General features: G+C 34.9%; 1 protein-coding gene across 3 annotated transcripts; it reads left to right on the top strand.

The window, feature by feature from the left end:
* Positions 1-3374: 3374 nt before the first annotated feature.
* On the top strand, positions 3375-16211 carry LOC122577749 (synaptotagmin-6-like). 3 transcript variants are annotated; one of them, XM_043749282.1, is made up of 8 exons: positions 3376-3527; positions 4702-4945; positions 5779-6015; positions 6333-6428; positions 7858-8131; positions 9140-9373; positions 9668-9832; positions 13308-16211. In XM_043749282.1, exons 2-8 carry the CDS (start codon positions 4758-4760, stop codon positions 13491-13493), a joined length of 1380 nt encoding a protein of 459 aa, XP_043605217.1. In that variant the 5' UTR covers positions 3376-3527; positions 4702-4757; the 3' UTR covers positions 13494-16211. The 3 variants fall into 3 exon arrangements, with proteins under 3 accessions (XP_043605219.1, XP_043605218.1, XP_043605217.1); XM_043749284.1 differs by lacking the exon at positions 5779-6015 and having other exon boundaries at positions 3375-3527; XM_043749283.1 differs by lacking the exon at positions 9668-9832 and having other exon boundaries at positions 3375-3527.
* Positions 16212-16269: the final 58 nt, after the last annotated feature.

Genomic DNA, 16269 nt, shown 5'->3' with positions numbered 1-16269 from the left:
AAGAACACTAAATTTTAAATAAGTTGCATTTAATTTTACTATATGCAAATGTGATATAACAACACGTCCTTCGTACAAGTATAACGATATAGTAATAGTCAATGAATCCTTGTAGAAATAAATCGTTACAAAAATATCTATAATTCAATCAATGAGCAACATATTTAACTACTCTTCCAATTAAGAAATAAAACCCTATGTCAATTGACAAAATAGTACAGTCAAAGTATTACAGTATCGTGCAACATACTCAATGACAATATTTACCAAGGAAACATTTATACATTGAGTATACGTAAAAGCGACGATTCTCCGTCATGCTCTGGGAATTGAACGATTTCTTGTTACCTTTTAGCCCCGAGCAGACAGAAATATCCTTCGCGAAACGGTATCTCGCTCCGAATTAAAGCGTCGATTCGCAAGTAGATTTCGCGTTCTCGGAGAATTTTATCAAACGATTCAACGATCCAATATTCTCCAATCTGGCAATCGTTTCACCGTGATAATCTCTGAACAACAACGTCCTTCGGTAGCGTTTCGAAATGGTAAAACAATTTAATTAACGCATCGATAGACCAGAATCTCTCTTTGCACTTCGCAACTGTTGAACCTGTGCGCCTTTGTGGAGAAATTGGAGCAAGGTTAAACGGCGAAGAAAAGTGGAAAACGAGGAAAAAGATGGGAAGGGTGAAGAAATAGGTGAAACACAGTGGTATGAACATATAATAAGTGGTAGTCAGCTGACAGAGAAGTAATTAACGAAGCTACCCTATATTTCTCGGATCGTTAGAAATCGTAGAAAGTGCGGACGCGCCATTGAAAAACACGAAGCTCAACTGATGAATCGTGACAACGGAAATGAAATTAGCTTGTATCCTCGACCTCGTTAAAATTGCGCGGCGATCGCGGTCTGTTTGTTACCTCGTAAGAGTTAAAGGACGGTTATAAAGATTAGCGTGAGGATAATTTATAGAGAAGATCTACGATATTTCCCGAAACTCCCAGATAAGGAATATTAATTAACCGAGCGACATTTATTCATCGATAACGTTTTTTAGAGGTTGCTTAAAAAAGACGAGGTAATACGTTTTAGCGAGTTGACAGAAAGACAGATCATTTGTTCTTAGAAATTAGTTAATAAATCTGTTAGTCTTGCTTCTGATCAAAATAGTCTCTCCTGGTTCTATAGTTGACAGTAAAATAAAAACGCTTTAACGAAAAACGATTTCTCTTTTAGAAATTTATCTGATAAGCCTTTATTATCAGTGTTTTCTTTTGTGTATCAAGGTTATAAACGAAGTGAAGAAAAGAGTATTTGTTTCTGGTTTTGTCAAAGCTGAAAGACTTCCCTCTCGTAAGTTATATTCACGGAAATACAGGAAGATTTCACAAGCAGGATATTCGGATTTTTACGATTTTTCTGTAGCGTTCGCAAACCGGTTCTACAGTTTCAATTCTTTCAATTTTCTGGATTCAGAGTTTCCTGGATTCAGTCCGTAACGAAACAACCAAAAAACATTTCCTTTGGGCGCACGAATATCGGTAGGAATTAGAAAGTGGTAATAAAAAAATTGGACGAGGAGCGAACAAAAAAGGACTTTGTTTCGTTCAGCCACGCGCGTGACGTTATACATTGTACGCGTATCTATTTAAGCCTCGATGAAAAGTGCAGAACGCACGAAAGCTCACGTGATTTTCTCGCGTTGTATAAATTTTTTTTCCAAAATTGTTGCTAAGCTAAAGAATAAATAGTAGACAGACAACAGGATATTAGATTGATCGATCAACTTTTAATTCTTTATTTTTTAATTCACAACACTTTTTTAGCTCCATCTATGATATTTTTTATCGTTAAATGCAAAAAATTATTATAACTTTTAGTTTTTCATTGATATCGTTTTATGTTTTGGAAAATATTCAATTCTTTGTTTTACTATTTTATCCACGTTAATGTTTAGATAATATTTGTAGAAGATATAACAATACTTATTTTCCGAGTATTTTAAGGGAACCGTTTACCGTAATTTCTTTTATTGCAATTTCTCAGCAACTTATTCGAACAACTTTCAACATACGCAATGCTATTTGCTTACCTTCCATGTGTACACAGATTTGCTATCGGCGAATTTAGAAGATTGAACGAACGTCTCGATATTTGCCTGGTATAGAGGTTGCAAAATTGGTAGCAAAATTGTGTGCAAATATTTACGTAACCGCGAAAATGCTTGCTTAGATGCCTCCCCGTTTCAAAACTAAATAGAATACCGCGATATGTAGCGAAACGATTTTGTTACTATTTCTTTATTAACTAATATTTAACATCGACTTGTAGAACTTATTTAAACATATTGAAACAATTTTGTTTGCAAAAAATTGATTCGATGAAAAATTAATATTCGATATCAAAAAAACAGCTTCGAAATTCTCCACTAAAAACACACGGCACGTGTTTCAGACTTTTTCCAACTCTCCAAAAAGATTTTATGAATACAAACAAACAAAAAAATAGACTTTTCTGCATTAAAAAAGGAGAAATAAATAAATAAACTTCTTTGTTAACAAAATTTTTTACACGTTTTTCTAAAAATAGATCGATGCCTATGCCCGGATCAGCGGACCGTTAATTTCCACGTTTTCTTGCAACCGGCGTCGAGTGTGTCCGTTGCCAAAAAACACAGACGAGTCGTAGACCTCCTCTGGTTTGCCGATATATTCGTGTTCAATTATTAGTTACGGATCCAGGAATAAACAGGATCTCTTGGAACGGGAACACGATTCGTTCAGAAACAGGAAAAAAACGTCGAAAATTGTGCGAAGAAATTGTGTCGAATATTTCGAGGAAATTGAAAGAATCGTTGGAAATTTTGTGGCTCCTTCGAACGATATTACGCAACATCGAAACACGGACATTCTGCTGCATTTCGTCGTGCTACTCCTTCCCTCCCATTTTTCCATCCCAATATTTTTTTCGTTTTCGATATTTTTCTTCTTTTTACGCTGACCCAGATTGTATGGCGCACACGTAACACGAACGCGTTTGATAGCACGTACGTGCGCGTAATTTAACTTTGAAATCGAAATTCATCTTTTTGCATGTTGGGGGGTAAACGTTCCGCTGATTGGTTAAAGGGAACTGTTGGCTTTGTTTCTCTTTTAAATTCGAGTTATCACTGGATGGGTTTACGAGTGAATAAATGGTCAATTAATTTAGAAAACTGTTGCAATAGAAAGGAAAGGTGAAAAGAAAAAAATGTAGCGTATTGGATAAGTGGCAGCGATGGGATGTTGCGTTGTTTCGTAGCAAGAAGCATCATTTTTTCTATAGAATCTTCTTTTACAGATGTTTATATGTGTATTTTGAAAAAATCCGTTTTATCTAGAAACGGAGAAACAAAACGATAGGTGAAAGAAATCGAATAAATTCTATTCCAACGATGCTTCTAACAAATACATTTCATTTCAGGAATTTAATGTTGCCAAGGAACAACACGCAGTGCAGCCATGCTCCTCTGTGGTCATTGAATCAGGTAAGATTCTTCACTAGAAAATTAATATAACACGAACCTTTTCATCTTCGACTATCTCGCTATATCGCAACCGTCCCTTCCATCCTTACTTTTGAAATTACCAATCGACAAAAGATACCAGTTTTCCTGTCGCGCTCTAAAATTATGTTACGAAAATGAAAAGTTTGTACGCGCGCCAAGTAATCCACTGTTGTACGTCAAACTTGTGGCTAGAACGTGCACAGTATAGCAAAATATCTTTTACTCGATCGAAATTGCAACTCGATATAAAACGGCGTCATTGCAACGATTGACTGTGAAGAAATTAATTACAGTAAGAAGAAATTTAGTATAACACTGGCAAATTGACAGTTAACAAGACGATAATCAGAATTCTGTACAGGAATCTCGAGTATTAGAATTATAGGGAGTGTTGTTAATAAATATACTGTTAATTATACTCTAGTACTTCTTCAGTATCTATCACGACCTATCCACCTCAAACTGATCACGTCGGGGTCACCAGTACTGAAGAAGTATAGTATAGAGTATAATTAACAGTATATTTATTAACAACACTCCCTATATACAGTCGATAGATTTAGGGACTGTTAAGACAAAGACTATTTGTTCGTTTGAAGGACCTTAGCTAAAGAAATCCTAAGACTTATAGCGGGTCCTTAGGCTAGTTTAAAATATGCTATGAAGATGTTTGGACATCTGGGCTCTAGGGTCTTTGTGTAGCAAGCCACGAGATAGAAACCGTTGGAAAGTTTGCTGTCGAGTACCGCTACGGAATTTCATTCTTTTCATGTGATTCATTTCATGTGACTTGTGTCATTACAAAATAGAAATACGACAATTATAATAAAAATACATATAAATTTAATATCAATCACATAGTGTCACCACTGTAAACTCACAACAACGTTGTATCAGACCTCAACTCTTCACGTTCTACTGGTCCACCGCGCTTCGATGACATTGAACTCTAAATGATCAAAAACAATTTTTGATCATAAAAAATATCACCGCGAGAGTACTGAAATTTCTGATCAATCGCGTTAGAGAATCTTCGAAAGGTTAAGTGGAACGTAATAATAGAGTAGACGGGGACTCATTGATCATCGCTTCGTTACCAGCTTCGTCAATATTGCCTGTAAACGACATTACATCTAATTACCATCTGAAACAGGGAGCTTGCCGCATCAAAGTCGAAGCTATCCTGGCGGTGGTGGCGGATCCGGAAGCATGGGACGATTGTTCACGAGAAATTCGTCGGTGAGCTCGCAGAGCTCGTTGGAAGGTGCGCCTGGACCGTCCATCCATCGTACTGGAACTTCGACCCAGATTCGACCATTTGGCCCTGATGGACGGTACCACCATCATCGGGATCCTTTGCACGCTGCTTCTTCTTATCCACCCAGCAGGAGTTCGAGGTATGATTTAATTAAAGATATAATCGAATAACTTGATAACACAAAAGAGCTTTTTTCTGTCAATCTCGATCAACCCCGTTACTCTGCATACGAGAGACTATTTATAAAATGTAAAGCGATTTTGACGTGAAATGACTGAACAAAGTTGCACGACAAAATTTTTCCTTCATATGATTATATTCTACATGAAAAATTCGTTTTACATTATTTGTTTCTTTCTTGACAGACGAATAATTATAAGCGGTAGACGTTAATAAATATAAAGGATCAAAATTAATTGTTTCCATTAGAATTATTAAACGACACTGGACGAATGTCCGAGTTTTCGTTGAATCCATGAAATCTTGTTAATTACTCGGGCATAGCTGAGGCATGACGGGTCGGGCAACGAATGTTTAATGAACTCTTAATCTGACAAAGCGATCCTCGACAAAAGTTTAGCCAGCTTTTTCGATTACTCTCGATTAAGCGAGACAGATTTTTCAAGAAATATATTGACGGCGTTCAAGAACTTCTTAATTAACCGTATAATACAGTAATATCAGACTTAATTAAATAGTATCAATCGTAAAATATTAAATAGTAGAGTTGGTCGTAATATATTTCTAAATTGAACTGCCACAATAAAAATAATAAAAGTAAGTCTTTAATCTACTACAAGAGATCGATCTTTGTATTATTGTATCCATGTATCTACCTATGTATTAAACATCGATTTTTCATTAGTCGTTCATTGGCCATTCACTGCACCCGTCATCTTCGTATTATTCGTAATTGATTATATAACGAAGAAAAATTGACACGCACCTTGCACTCGATTGCGAAACGCACAGATCACCATCACCTGGACGTGCAGCATCGTTAGACGCACGCTGTGGGAGTCCAGCCAGTTGTTCGGGAAGTCTTCTGAGCAATAATGCGTCACCATCTCAGAGCTCTTTGTCGTCTCTGGCAACAGGTGTGAGCTCTTCGTGTGGTGGTTCCTCGATAAGCGTTGCCCACGTAGCTTCCAGATCAGCTGGTCGAAGTCTTTCACCTCTTCTTATTCCACCATCACGCATTTCTGGAAGGTGAGATATTCTCCGATCATTCCGTGATCAGACGAAGATCGTTATTTGTCATTTAATATCTATACGATGTAATCTTGAACGTAATCGTTTAAAGCCAATTTGTAGTAGGTAAGAAATGAAGAATTACATGGACGCTAAGTTCCATTGATATAATCACAGTTTGATCGTGCATGGCTGAATAAATTATTGATTTTTATTTTGCTTCTCGCAATCATTTCCCACCTATAATCTTTTTATACGAAAAAGAAATCTCTGTTATAAGGATTACCTTTAATCTATAATCTTGAAACGTAATATGTACTCCTTTTATGCAACAGCGAAGGTGGACCACCTCCCCCAGCATCACCACTCGGTTCCATACAACCTGATCTTTACCAACGAAGAGATGGACCTATTTATCTTAAGACTCGAGGGTACGTGTAAAAGATTTTATCATCCGACACGTAAATATTCGCTTCCCTTCTTTATTTCTACATAAGAGACCACGGTTAACAAGAATAAAATTTATTAAATGTTCAACCAACAAAGTCTATCAATATTAAATTAATTTTACTGGATAATTAAATCAATAGAATTTACAATATATGTATACGTATAAAAATGTAAAATTTGAAATGGACGATCTAATTTTAACGAAGCTATTTGATACACAAATATTTGTCATTCTTATGTTATGCTGCTCTTTCGCAACTTTAAAACGATATTAACATCCTGTGCGTGTTCGTAACACGTCAATTCACGTCGCTACAGTTGTTCCAGAAACCAGTTATAGAAAACATGAAGTATAATCGGATCACGATCATATTCACAGTAAATCATTCGATACCATTGAAATGTTATGCTTCTATTATTACGCGTTATCATTTATCGTGGACGTTTAATATTTTCCTACGATCGAAACACAACGCAACTTTAGCCCACTTTGCACATACGCATATTATATTTGCATATACGCACGACCTACATGTCGATCTATTCCTGCCCGGAACATGCAAAGCATCTAAAAGGATTGAGTTACCGGATATACTGCAATCTGATACGAAAGTCAGCTGTTTTATTTGACTTGAACGCGAGACACGTGGATGATTAATCCTCTGATCAATAGGCAAAGAACGCGTTAATGCTTCGTATTACCGCCTCTGCTAATTAGAACGTGTACCACGTATACGACTAAGCAATGTGCGCACGTAGATCCGTGTTTATCGCTAAATACGATGGAACCTACTCGACGCCAAATGAAAATAACTGATAGATAAGGTCGAGCTTGACTCGACATAGAAACAAATATTTACAATTTTACGTTCCATTGGACTGTGATACGTGGTTCCGATCAAATCCAATGTATGGAATATTACATAATTTTTACGACATCAATCGATATAAGCTGGAGCAATTTGAAATCACTTTGCCACTATCGAACGTTGTTCAGATTAATTAGCTTACTTGGGAGCAAGCAATCTAAGAACGCTTGGCCTGTCTGAATTTGTTATTTACTTCAAATAGGATGTATGCTCTCAAACTCTCTTATTACTCTCGTTCGAACTCTGCCTCGTTTCAATTCAAGCACCTGAATTCGCTAATTTAAACGAGGCTCTTTAGAGACCAAATTCATTCAATTATATATTGCATAACTTAAGAAAAACAACGATCATCGTGTATAATATCATCTTCAGTTTTGTGCTTGTTAATATTGGTCCTCCAACTCGAATCAACTTGACATACATCTACCATTTCCACGAGAACACGTGTCATTCGAATTCAGATCACTTGATACAGATACGTTCGATAAGAAACGAATAAAAATCGAAATAACGCACGTCTTCGTGCTGGCTGTCATTTTAGAAATGGAAAGAGTTTAGGCCGGCTGCATTTGCGATTCAAATACGACTTCGATCGATCGGACCTGCATGTACACCTGATCGAGGCTCACGATCTGGCTGGAAGTGATCAAGGAGGATTCAACGATCCTTACGTGAAGCTGACGCTCAGCCCTGAAGTGGATTCGAGAAAACGACAAACACAGATATACCGTAACGAGACGAATCCGTTCTTCGACCAACAATTCAAGTTCCCCGTCAGCAACGACGAACTTCAAGACAGGACCCTAGTTTTACAGGCAATTAACACATTATTGCCGTGTTAGCTATTAGGTTCCATCGTAATAAATATCGCAAGTCCTTTTTTCCATTTATTCCATATATATCAAAATCAAACAACAATTGGACAATTATTTTCGTTTGTGTGTTATTTCGTTCGAAAAAGTGGAATCTGTTACATTTGTTTCATTGATTCGATAACATTCGTAATACAATAAATTATCTCGATATTACAAAAACATCGGCTTTCTATGAAATTGAAATTAATAAATTTATGTAAATGGAGAAACAGATTTTTTCTTTTTTTTTTATTTGGATGAATTTTACAATCAATTCTTATTGAGAATTATAAATAAATTTTTCTGGCGTGGTACTATGTCGTGTTTAATAAATGTTCATCGTGTGTTTGATTCTAGTTGAATCTAGTGCTTAAATCTAAAGGGTATTGTCTTTTTAGTCTGCGGATCTGATCCATCGTGTCAAGTAATTGGGTAACTAATAGGTTTTGGTGGTTGTTAACTCTTGTATTATATCTGTTACTGAATTTGGATATTTCTTTTTTGACTGTGAGTATCTTGAGGTCGTGATGCATTGTTTCGTTGGTAACATACCAAGGTGCATCTATCAAGGATCTTAGAGTTTTCGATTGGAATCGTTGAAGAATTTCTATGTTGGAATTACTTGCTGTTCCAATGGAGAAACAGATGTATCAAATTCGGATGGTTCTTACGTTGTTTAAAAACCTTTATCTTCAAATAAATTATACTGATATTATTCGTTTCTCTTTGGTGCAAACAGAGCTCTATTTAAACACAATCTTTTTTGACATTTAATTTTTTATTAATTTTCCTTTCTACATATAAAAAGATTTTTGTAATATGTTATCGACCCTTTAACAAATATTAGCAGAACCTTCGATCAACGAAGGCTAATATTTCATTACGATACGAATTATAAATTACATTTTTCACGTTGCGTGCACCAGCAAATTGGTGATTTAATCGAGTCAAATTTTTTCTGTCTAACAGGTGCTCGATTACGATCGTTTCTCCAGGAATGACATAGTAGGTTCTGTCAAAGTACCACTAAATATTCTACGATTAGATTCTCCTACCTCAACCGAAGAAGTTTGGGGAGACATTGAACGTGAACGAAAGCCACCCGAACAAATTCAAGAAGTTCTACTGTCGCTCTCTTATCTGCCCAGTGCCGAACGATTAACAGTACAGATTTTGAAGGCGCGAAATCTGTTTCCACCACAGGTAACTCCTTTCCTTGTTATTTTATTTACATATTTTAGTAATCGTTCTACTTTTCGTTCTCTAAATTTTCCATCAACTTTAGATATTTAACTTTGGTTCATGCGACTATTAAAGAGTCACAAGGTCTTCGGTTTAATCATTTTCGTTTCGTTTCATTTCGTTTGATTGCTAATTCCGTTTTTAATTGATATCTGAAATTGACGTTTCCTTGCTGTCGTTCGTTTGCATCATGAAAGATATCGACAATTTGAGCATTTTCATATTCCACGTGACGCGCTTGATTGTGTTACGCAGGACAAAGAAACCTTAGATTCCTTCGTGAAAGTAAATCTCCTTTGCGGAGAGAAGAGGGTGAAGAAGAAGAAAACTGCTGTAAGAAAAGCGACAACCAGTCCCGTTTGGAACGAGGCAATGTCCTTTAATGTTCCTGCCAACTATCTTGCATCATCAGCCATTGAGGTAGATATACGTGCAACGTTTAATCAAGCTTTTCTAGTTCCACCATAATGCAGGCTCTCTTATCGTCGAGTAAATAAAACCATTGTCCTGGTGAGAAGCAATTTCAAAGTGTTTTACACGAAAATCATATCGATTTCATATCAGAGGAATAATTTAAATCAAACTGATTCAAAAATTTAATATCCGTCGCCTTTCGTAAATTTCGTTCTATCTATGACATTTTATAGAAAGCTACTCCATTAAACCAAAAATCGGAGCAAATTTTGGTGAACTAAAAGAGAAATACGATTGAAATTTTCTTTTTTTCTTTCACAAAGCTTGGATATTTATTTAAAACAAAATCCTATACATTTAAATACAGATTTTATGAATCGTTTCCTCGATTATCTTATCTTATTGTTGGAAAATAATATGATTGTATCGATCTTCCATTAAAGTTTTCACGTATTTCCAATTCCGTATAGAATAATTTATTATTACACATGGTGAATAAAAGATATTAAAATCACACTGTTCATCAAGTTACGTTCGCTAGGTTCCACTTTTTATACGAGTCACCCTTAAGTAGACTAACTATTCTCCTGTGGCGTAATTAATTTGAAAAAGAGTCTTGATTTCGAAGCACACGATTTATCTTCTGGACGACAGTCAGATGTCGGTGGGTTGTCCCATTGAAAATATTATTTAAATCAACGGTTCGTGTATTGATATGCATAACAAAATTCCACGAGGGTGAGCGTTCGAACTATATTATACGGCTCTGTAACAAGAGAGAAAAATCACATTTTCACCAGCATGGGAGAAATTTAATTTTCAAATTTTATGTTGCGAAACGTAGCTCGCCGTTTTTTTCCTTCTCGTCGAAGATCGTGCGAAAATTAAAATAAAAATCGTATTAATGAAAAAATTCAACACACTTTGGAACTTTGTTTAATAGCTCGAGATATTAAAATTGTTCAGTAATCGACGTACGTATTGGCATAGTACGTGTATACGTTCAATTTTTCTGTAATTCGAGTATGATAAAAAAAAAAAAGAAACAAAGTTACAATGTAGTCACATTTATATATCATCTATTCCTATTTTGACATTATTTGTCCCGTGCATTTCAAACAATTTTCCATAACATCTGTTTCGTTTAATATCGACGAATCTATCCTAAATTAAGTATAGAAGGATAATAAAATGACTATCCTTTTTTGACCTTAATAAAGCTATCGCTATAGATATCGATATAGTTAACTAAAACCACTCAGTTTCAAAAAGTATCGAATTCCATTTATTAAAATGATATTCAAAAATATCGTTTCACGAATAATTAGCTCCGAGTACGACATTTTTCATAAAATGTACGTAAAATATATTTTCGTTAAATACGAAGTTCCTTATTTCTATGTATGTGCATACTTTTGTAAAATACAGTCAAGTTATTTTACATGCGATAGATCCCATCTGCTTTGCATCGAATATTTCAAAAGCAATATCTCCGCAACCATTTCCACGAAACGTAAAACTCTGCAGTATTGTTCTCGGGGTCACGCAACCTTGCCAACTATAAACGAGTTCCGTCGATTACAAGTTATTGATTTACATCATAGGGTCGCTTACAAAACCTAGCAACAATTTAGAAAACACCAGATCCCCGTAGAGTTGAACTCCGATCAATTCTCACAACTTCGATCGTGAACAATTTTCATCGATACGTTTTTATTTCTTACTCGGCGGATATAGACTTTTAACGTTGTTAAGTGAAATTTTACAGCAATGACAAATTTGTACCTCAGACCTTGCAGAACTATAAGATCGTATTGAAATTTATACACAACCCGATAATCATAAATAAAGAAATTTTATTAGTCTATCAATTACGAGAAACGAATTAACTTGCCACTCGAACTGATCTCGCCAATTTTTCAAATACTAAATAGCAATTGCTTTATTTAGGGACCTCTTATTTTTTTATATGTCGTTTTCTTTCGGTTAGCAAAGATTATATCATATTTACACTGGCGAAAATCATAAACAGATTTAATTGATATGAAATTGTCTCTACTAAACTGTAATACCGTGATTATAGTACTTTTTGTAAGATGATGAAGACGTCAAAAGATGTTCTGTTAACAAATGTATACATACGTATAACAACCACGTTGAGCGATTAAATAGTTTTTTCATGCAAAAGAAAAAATAATCCGGAAGCATCCATAGAACCGACCAGTCGTCTCTTGAAACTATACAGAGAGAAAAAAAATAAGTAGAGAACGTAGAATAGACCTACTATTATATTACAAGATTAACAATGGTAAATTGAACTGTCAAATGTGTCGTTTACAAAACCGCAGCGATATCGCGTCTCTCGTCTACGCTAAACGTTACGCTAGTAATAATGAAAAACAGAAGTTCGTGCTTATACTATCCTTGTGGAAACCTGTACTAGTTGAATAGAGAATTTATTTGCTCTGTGAAATCGCGTGTTTACATAGCGAGTTGGCGAAATGTCGGTCGCGATTATCGACGAGCGTTCTGTCGCGTCCGGAAAAAAGCCTTGAAGAAAAAAAGAGCAAACAAGAAAGAGGCGACCTTCGTAGTCGTACGACGAGTCTAGACTGAATATCGATGAACTTCCGTGGTTTTTTATAAAAATCCTCAAGGATGATTCTTGAGTCAAGCGATCGATCCAACGTTGCAAAATAGGCAATTCCAACTGATTGGAAACTTCAGAATGGTCTTAGTGACACGCTACCTTTTCTTTCGCGTGATCACGTTTTGGTCTAAAATTTTGAAGCTCGTGGAATATACATGATGAGATATATAGGGTGGTTGGTAACTGGTGGTACAAGCGGAAAGGGGGTGATTCTACGCGAAAAAAGAAGTCGAAAATATAGAATAAAAATTTTTCGTTTGAGGCTTTGTTTTCGAGAAAATCGACTTTGAATTTTCGCTCGGTACGGGTGCACTTTATCACGTCTCGTACGACGATAGTAAAGATTTATAGATCTTTAGAAGGCTATTCATAAATGAAAGGAAATTTGTTGTTCACTGAAACTTTTACGATGGAACAGAGAGTACTTTTTCAAACACTTGTCACAAATTTGTAAATATCTTCTGAAATAGGGTGATTTGTTCAAATTTTATCTTACTTTTCGTTAAAGTAAAATGAAATGTAATGGCATAGAAAGAAAGTAAATGGAGTAAATAAATTTGCAAAAATAGTCCTTGCAAGTCTATATATTACGAACAAATAGCAATTCATCATTCATCAAACGAAACATCATTATTCATTATTACGATCAATAGAAGGGTAATACACAGAAACGGATTGAACCCAGTGATGAGATAGATAGATCTAATTGCTACATCCATCAATTTTGATACTCGGAATATATTCCTGAAAAACATTTTCATCGTATGTGAAAAGAAAAAAGAATGGGAAAGATTCAAATTGATAAAATAATTGAACTAATTCTTTTGCAAGGTATGTGTGATGGACTCGAGCAACGAGTTTATTGGAGGAAACGTGATCGTCGGTTCCTGTATCGTTGGTCCAGCCACAGGAGTGATTCGTGGAGTGGAAGGAAGCGGAAGTCAAGGAAGAGAGCACTGGCTTCATATGACTCAATCACCGAGGAAAACCATCGACATGTGGCACACGTTGCACTAAAAGAAAAATAAGAAGAGAAAGGAATAGAAAAGCAAAAGAATCAATCGATGTTATATTCGTCGCGTACCGTTTTCTAAAAAAGCAAAACGTGGCCATTTTATGGGAACGTGGACACAATTTCTTCTTTATTCCTTTTTGTTTCGCTTCCTTGCCGAATTGCGAAAGGAAGAGTACAATCAGAAAGCATAGGATAAATAATCGGTAAATGATATATGTAAACGACAGTAGCAATGTTATATATGTGAAACCGCTTTTATGAATATACTCGAGACCACTAACGAATAAGAAAACCACGAAAAAAATACATCGTTATTGTCCGTTTCAGCGAATCGCAAGGATTGATGTCCCTCAATTCTCGAGAATCTATTAATATGATATTTCACTGTACCAGATTTTCCGTAGGTTTACTATGACGTTCGAGATTGAATCGTCTAATCTAATGGAAATGGTACGTATTGTGAGATAAACAGTTCGTTTATTCATAAACAGGAAATCGTGTCACAGGAAGTGGATGGGAGAACATTTTGAAGGAAAGAAGAAGGAGAAAAATTTGCGTATGGAGGAGACAATCGTTTCGTGTATACACTACATGCATATTGTATTTGTATAATTTGTTTCTACTGGCGGCTAAATGTACCTTACACAATCAGCAAGATAATTATTCCATTCGTGATAACGAATATGAGTGATAGTAGATAATCGTGCTTCAAATGATAAGAAACACATCACCGTACTTTCCGTTACAGAGTACCATGAAATTATTTGCTCGAAGTAATTTCAAAATAAGACATTTAAAGGATGATTTGAACTATAAGTAAATAAGATGGTGATAGAATAAAAGATAAAACTAAACAAAAAAAAAAAAAATAGAAGACAGGAGAGAGAAGGATGAATAATTTGGTAAATGATATGTTTTTCTAGTCCTAATGTGATTTTTATTATAGTCTGAAATCACCGGAGTGGTTTCAGACTAGTATACATACATATGTACTTCCTAGGCCTAAGTTTGTACTATGCAACAAAACTGACCTCAGAGAAGTACAAGGCGTGCGTGGATGCGCCATTGAATAATTACAAACGAACTGAAAGCCTAATGAAAACGATTCTCCTCCGATAAATATAGTATAATCGCGTTATCGTTGTTAATGTCGTAATTATTTACGAGTACGTAAGCAGCAACAGAAAATGCAAAAAATTGTCGCGTGTACTATTATCGTGTAACGTTCGTTCAGACACAAGTCTTAAAATTATTCAGCGCATGAATATTCGGAAGCAGTAAGATATATCATACGGATCTTCTGAAATACTATTGAATAATAGAATATATATTTCTCGATTTATTACGTTCCTTTTTCACACTTTTGCTAGGCATACAACACCGCTAAAGAGTTAAAGAGAAATAAATAAATACAGAAACAAGAAATCAAATTCTATGTATTTAATAACGAAGTCTGATTTATACGAAAGATAACGAGGAAGAACAAATAAAGAAAACCAAATGAAAATGTGAACATTTCCGACCAAAGTTTATCATATCATATATACCGATAATTTTGAAAATTTCAGAGCTTATATCTATTTATTGTTAATTTAAGAGAGTTCGACTAAGGAATCTGCCGTACTTATAAATATTTTAGGCTCGTACATACGTGTATTACAGCGATTAAAATGTTTTTGATTCGTTGGCTGCGAAAATACTAATAATGTGACAAACGTTACCTGGTGAAAAGAAAAAATTAAAATTAAATGTTGATCATCGTTAAGTATGTTATAAGTAAATATAAATATATGTTATATAAACGTATACATATACATATAATGATATATGATTACGTAACAGTAACAGTTGGTGAAAATGAAAAAAAGGTTTGTTGGGAAGAAACGCTTAGCTAATTATGAGCGTGGTCCGAATCGTACGCTTAACTTATACTTAACAGTATTTCTATTATATTCCACATACATGGTATTTATATTTAAAAAAAGACATATATGTATACATATATTCATATTTTATTTATATATACATATATAATATATTATATATATATTATATATTTATATATCTTATATGTATATATTATATACATATAAAAATGTTCTTGTACGTATAATAAAACAATCATTTTGGGTGTCTAATACAATACGCGCGTCTAACATTCCAAATATACTTGTAATAGCTGTGACGGCATGTAACGACTACATGAATTTCGTGTTTCCGCATTCATCATAAATGATGAAACAGAATCTCTGTAAACGCTACATTTTTATCGTATTTCTACCATTAACTTTCATGCGCCTATTTCAAGAACGATCTCACGCGTCGATTATTTCGGCTACTTTTCACGATACATAGATAGACACCCCTTTATCGGACCTGAATTTGCCTTGCACAATAATATTTAAACCAAATAAAAACGCTCCCATCTATCGCGATTCCCAGTGATTAGAACTACTCGATGATACTATTTGGATTATGATCGTTGTACAAATAATAATTGATGAAAGAAATAAGGTTTATGGTATTACGGGGCGATCGATAAGCAAGGCAGAGAAACAGTTTCCACAACTGATTTTCTGCACGTTTCGAAAATGTCTCTAGTCTTACTAACGTCGTAAAGAATGTACAATGTATCCTAAATGTGAAGTGTAATCGATATTTTCTTGTAATGTATTCTCGTGATTTGATTTAAAATAAAGAATTACTAATATCCATCAGAATCGTATATTTCATTTCATCTATATATTAGAAACGATGTGTGGGGTGTAATAGAAAGAA

This window comes from Bombus pyrosoma, linkage group LG2 (assembly GCF_014825855.1).
Source record: "Bombus pyrosoma isolate SC7728 linkage group LG2, ASM1482585v1, whole genome shotgun sequence".
Lineage (NCBI taxonomy): Eukaryota > Metazoa > Arthropoda > Insecta > Hymenoptera > Apidae > Bombus > Bombus pyrosoma.
Note: the sequence above shows the minus strand (reverse complement) of the source record. Positions and strands in the feature narration are given on the sequence as shown.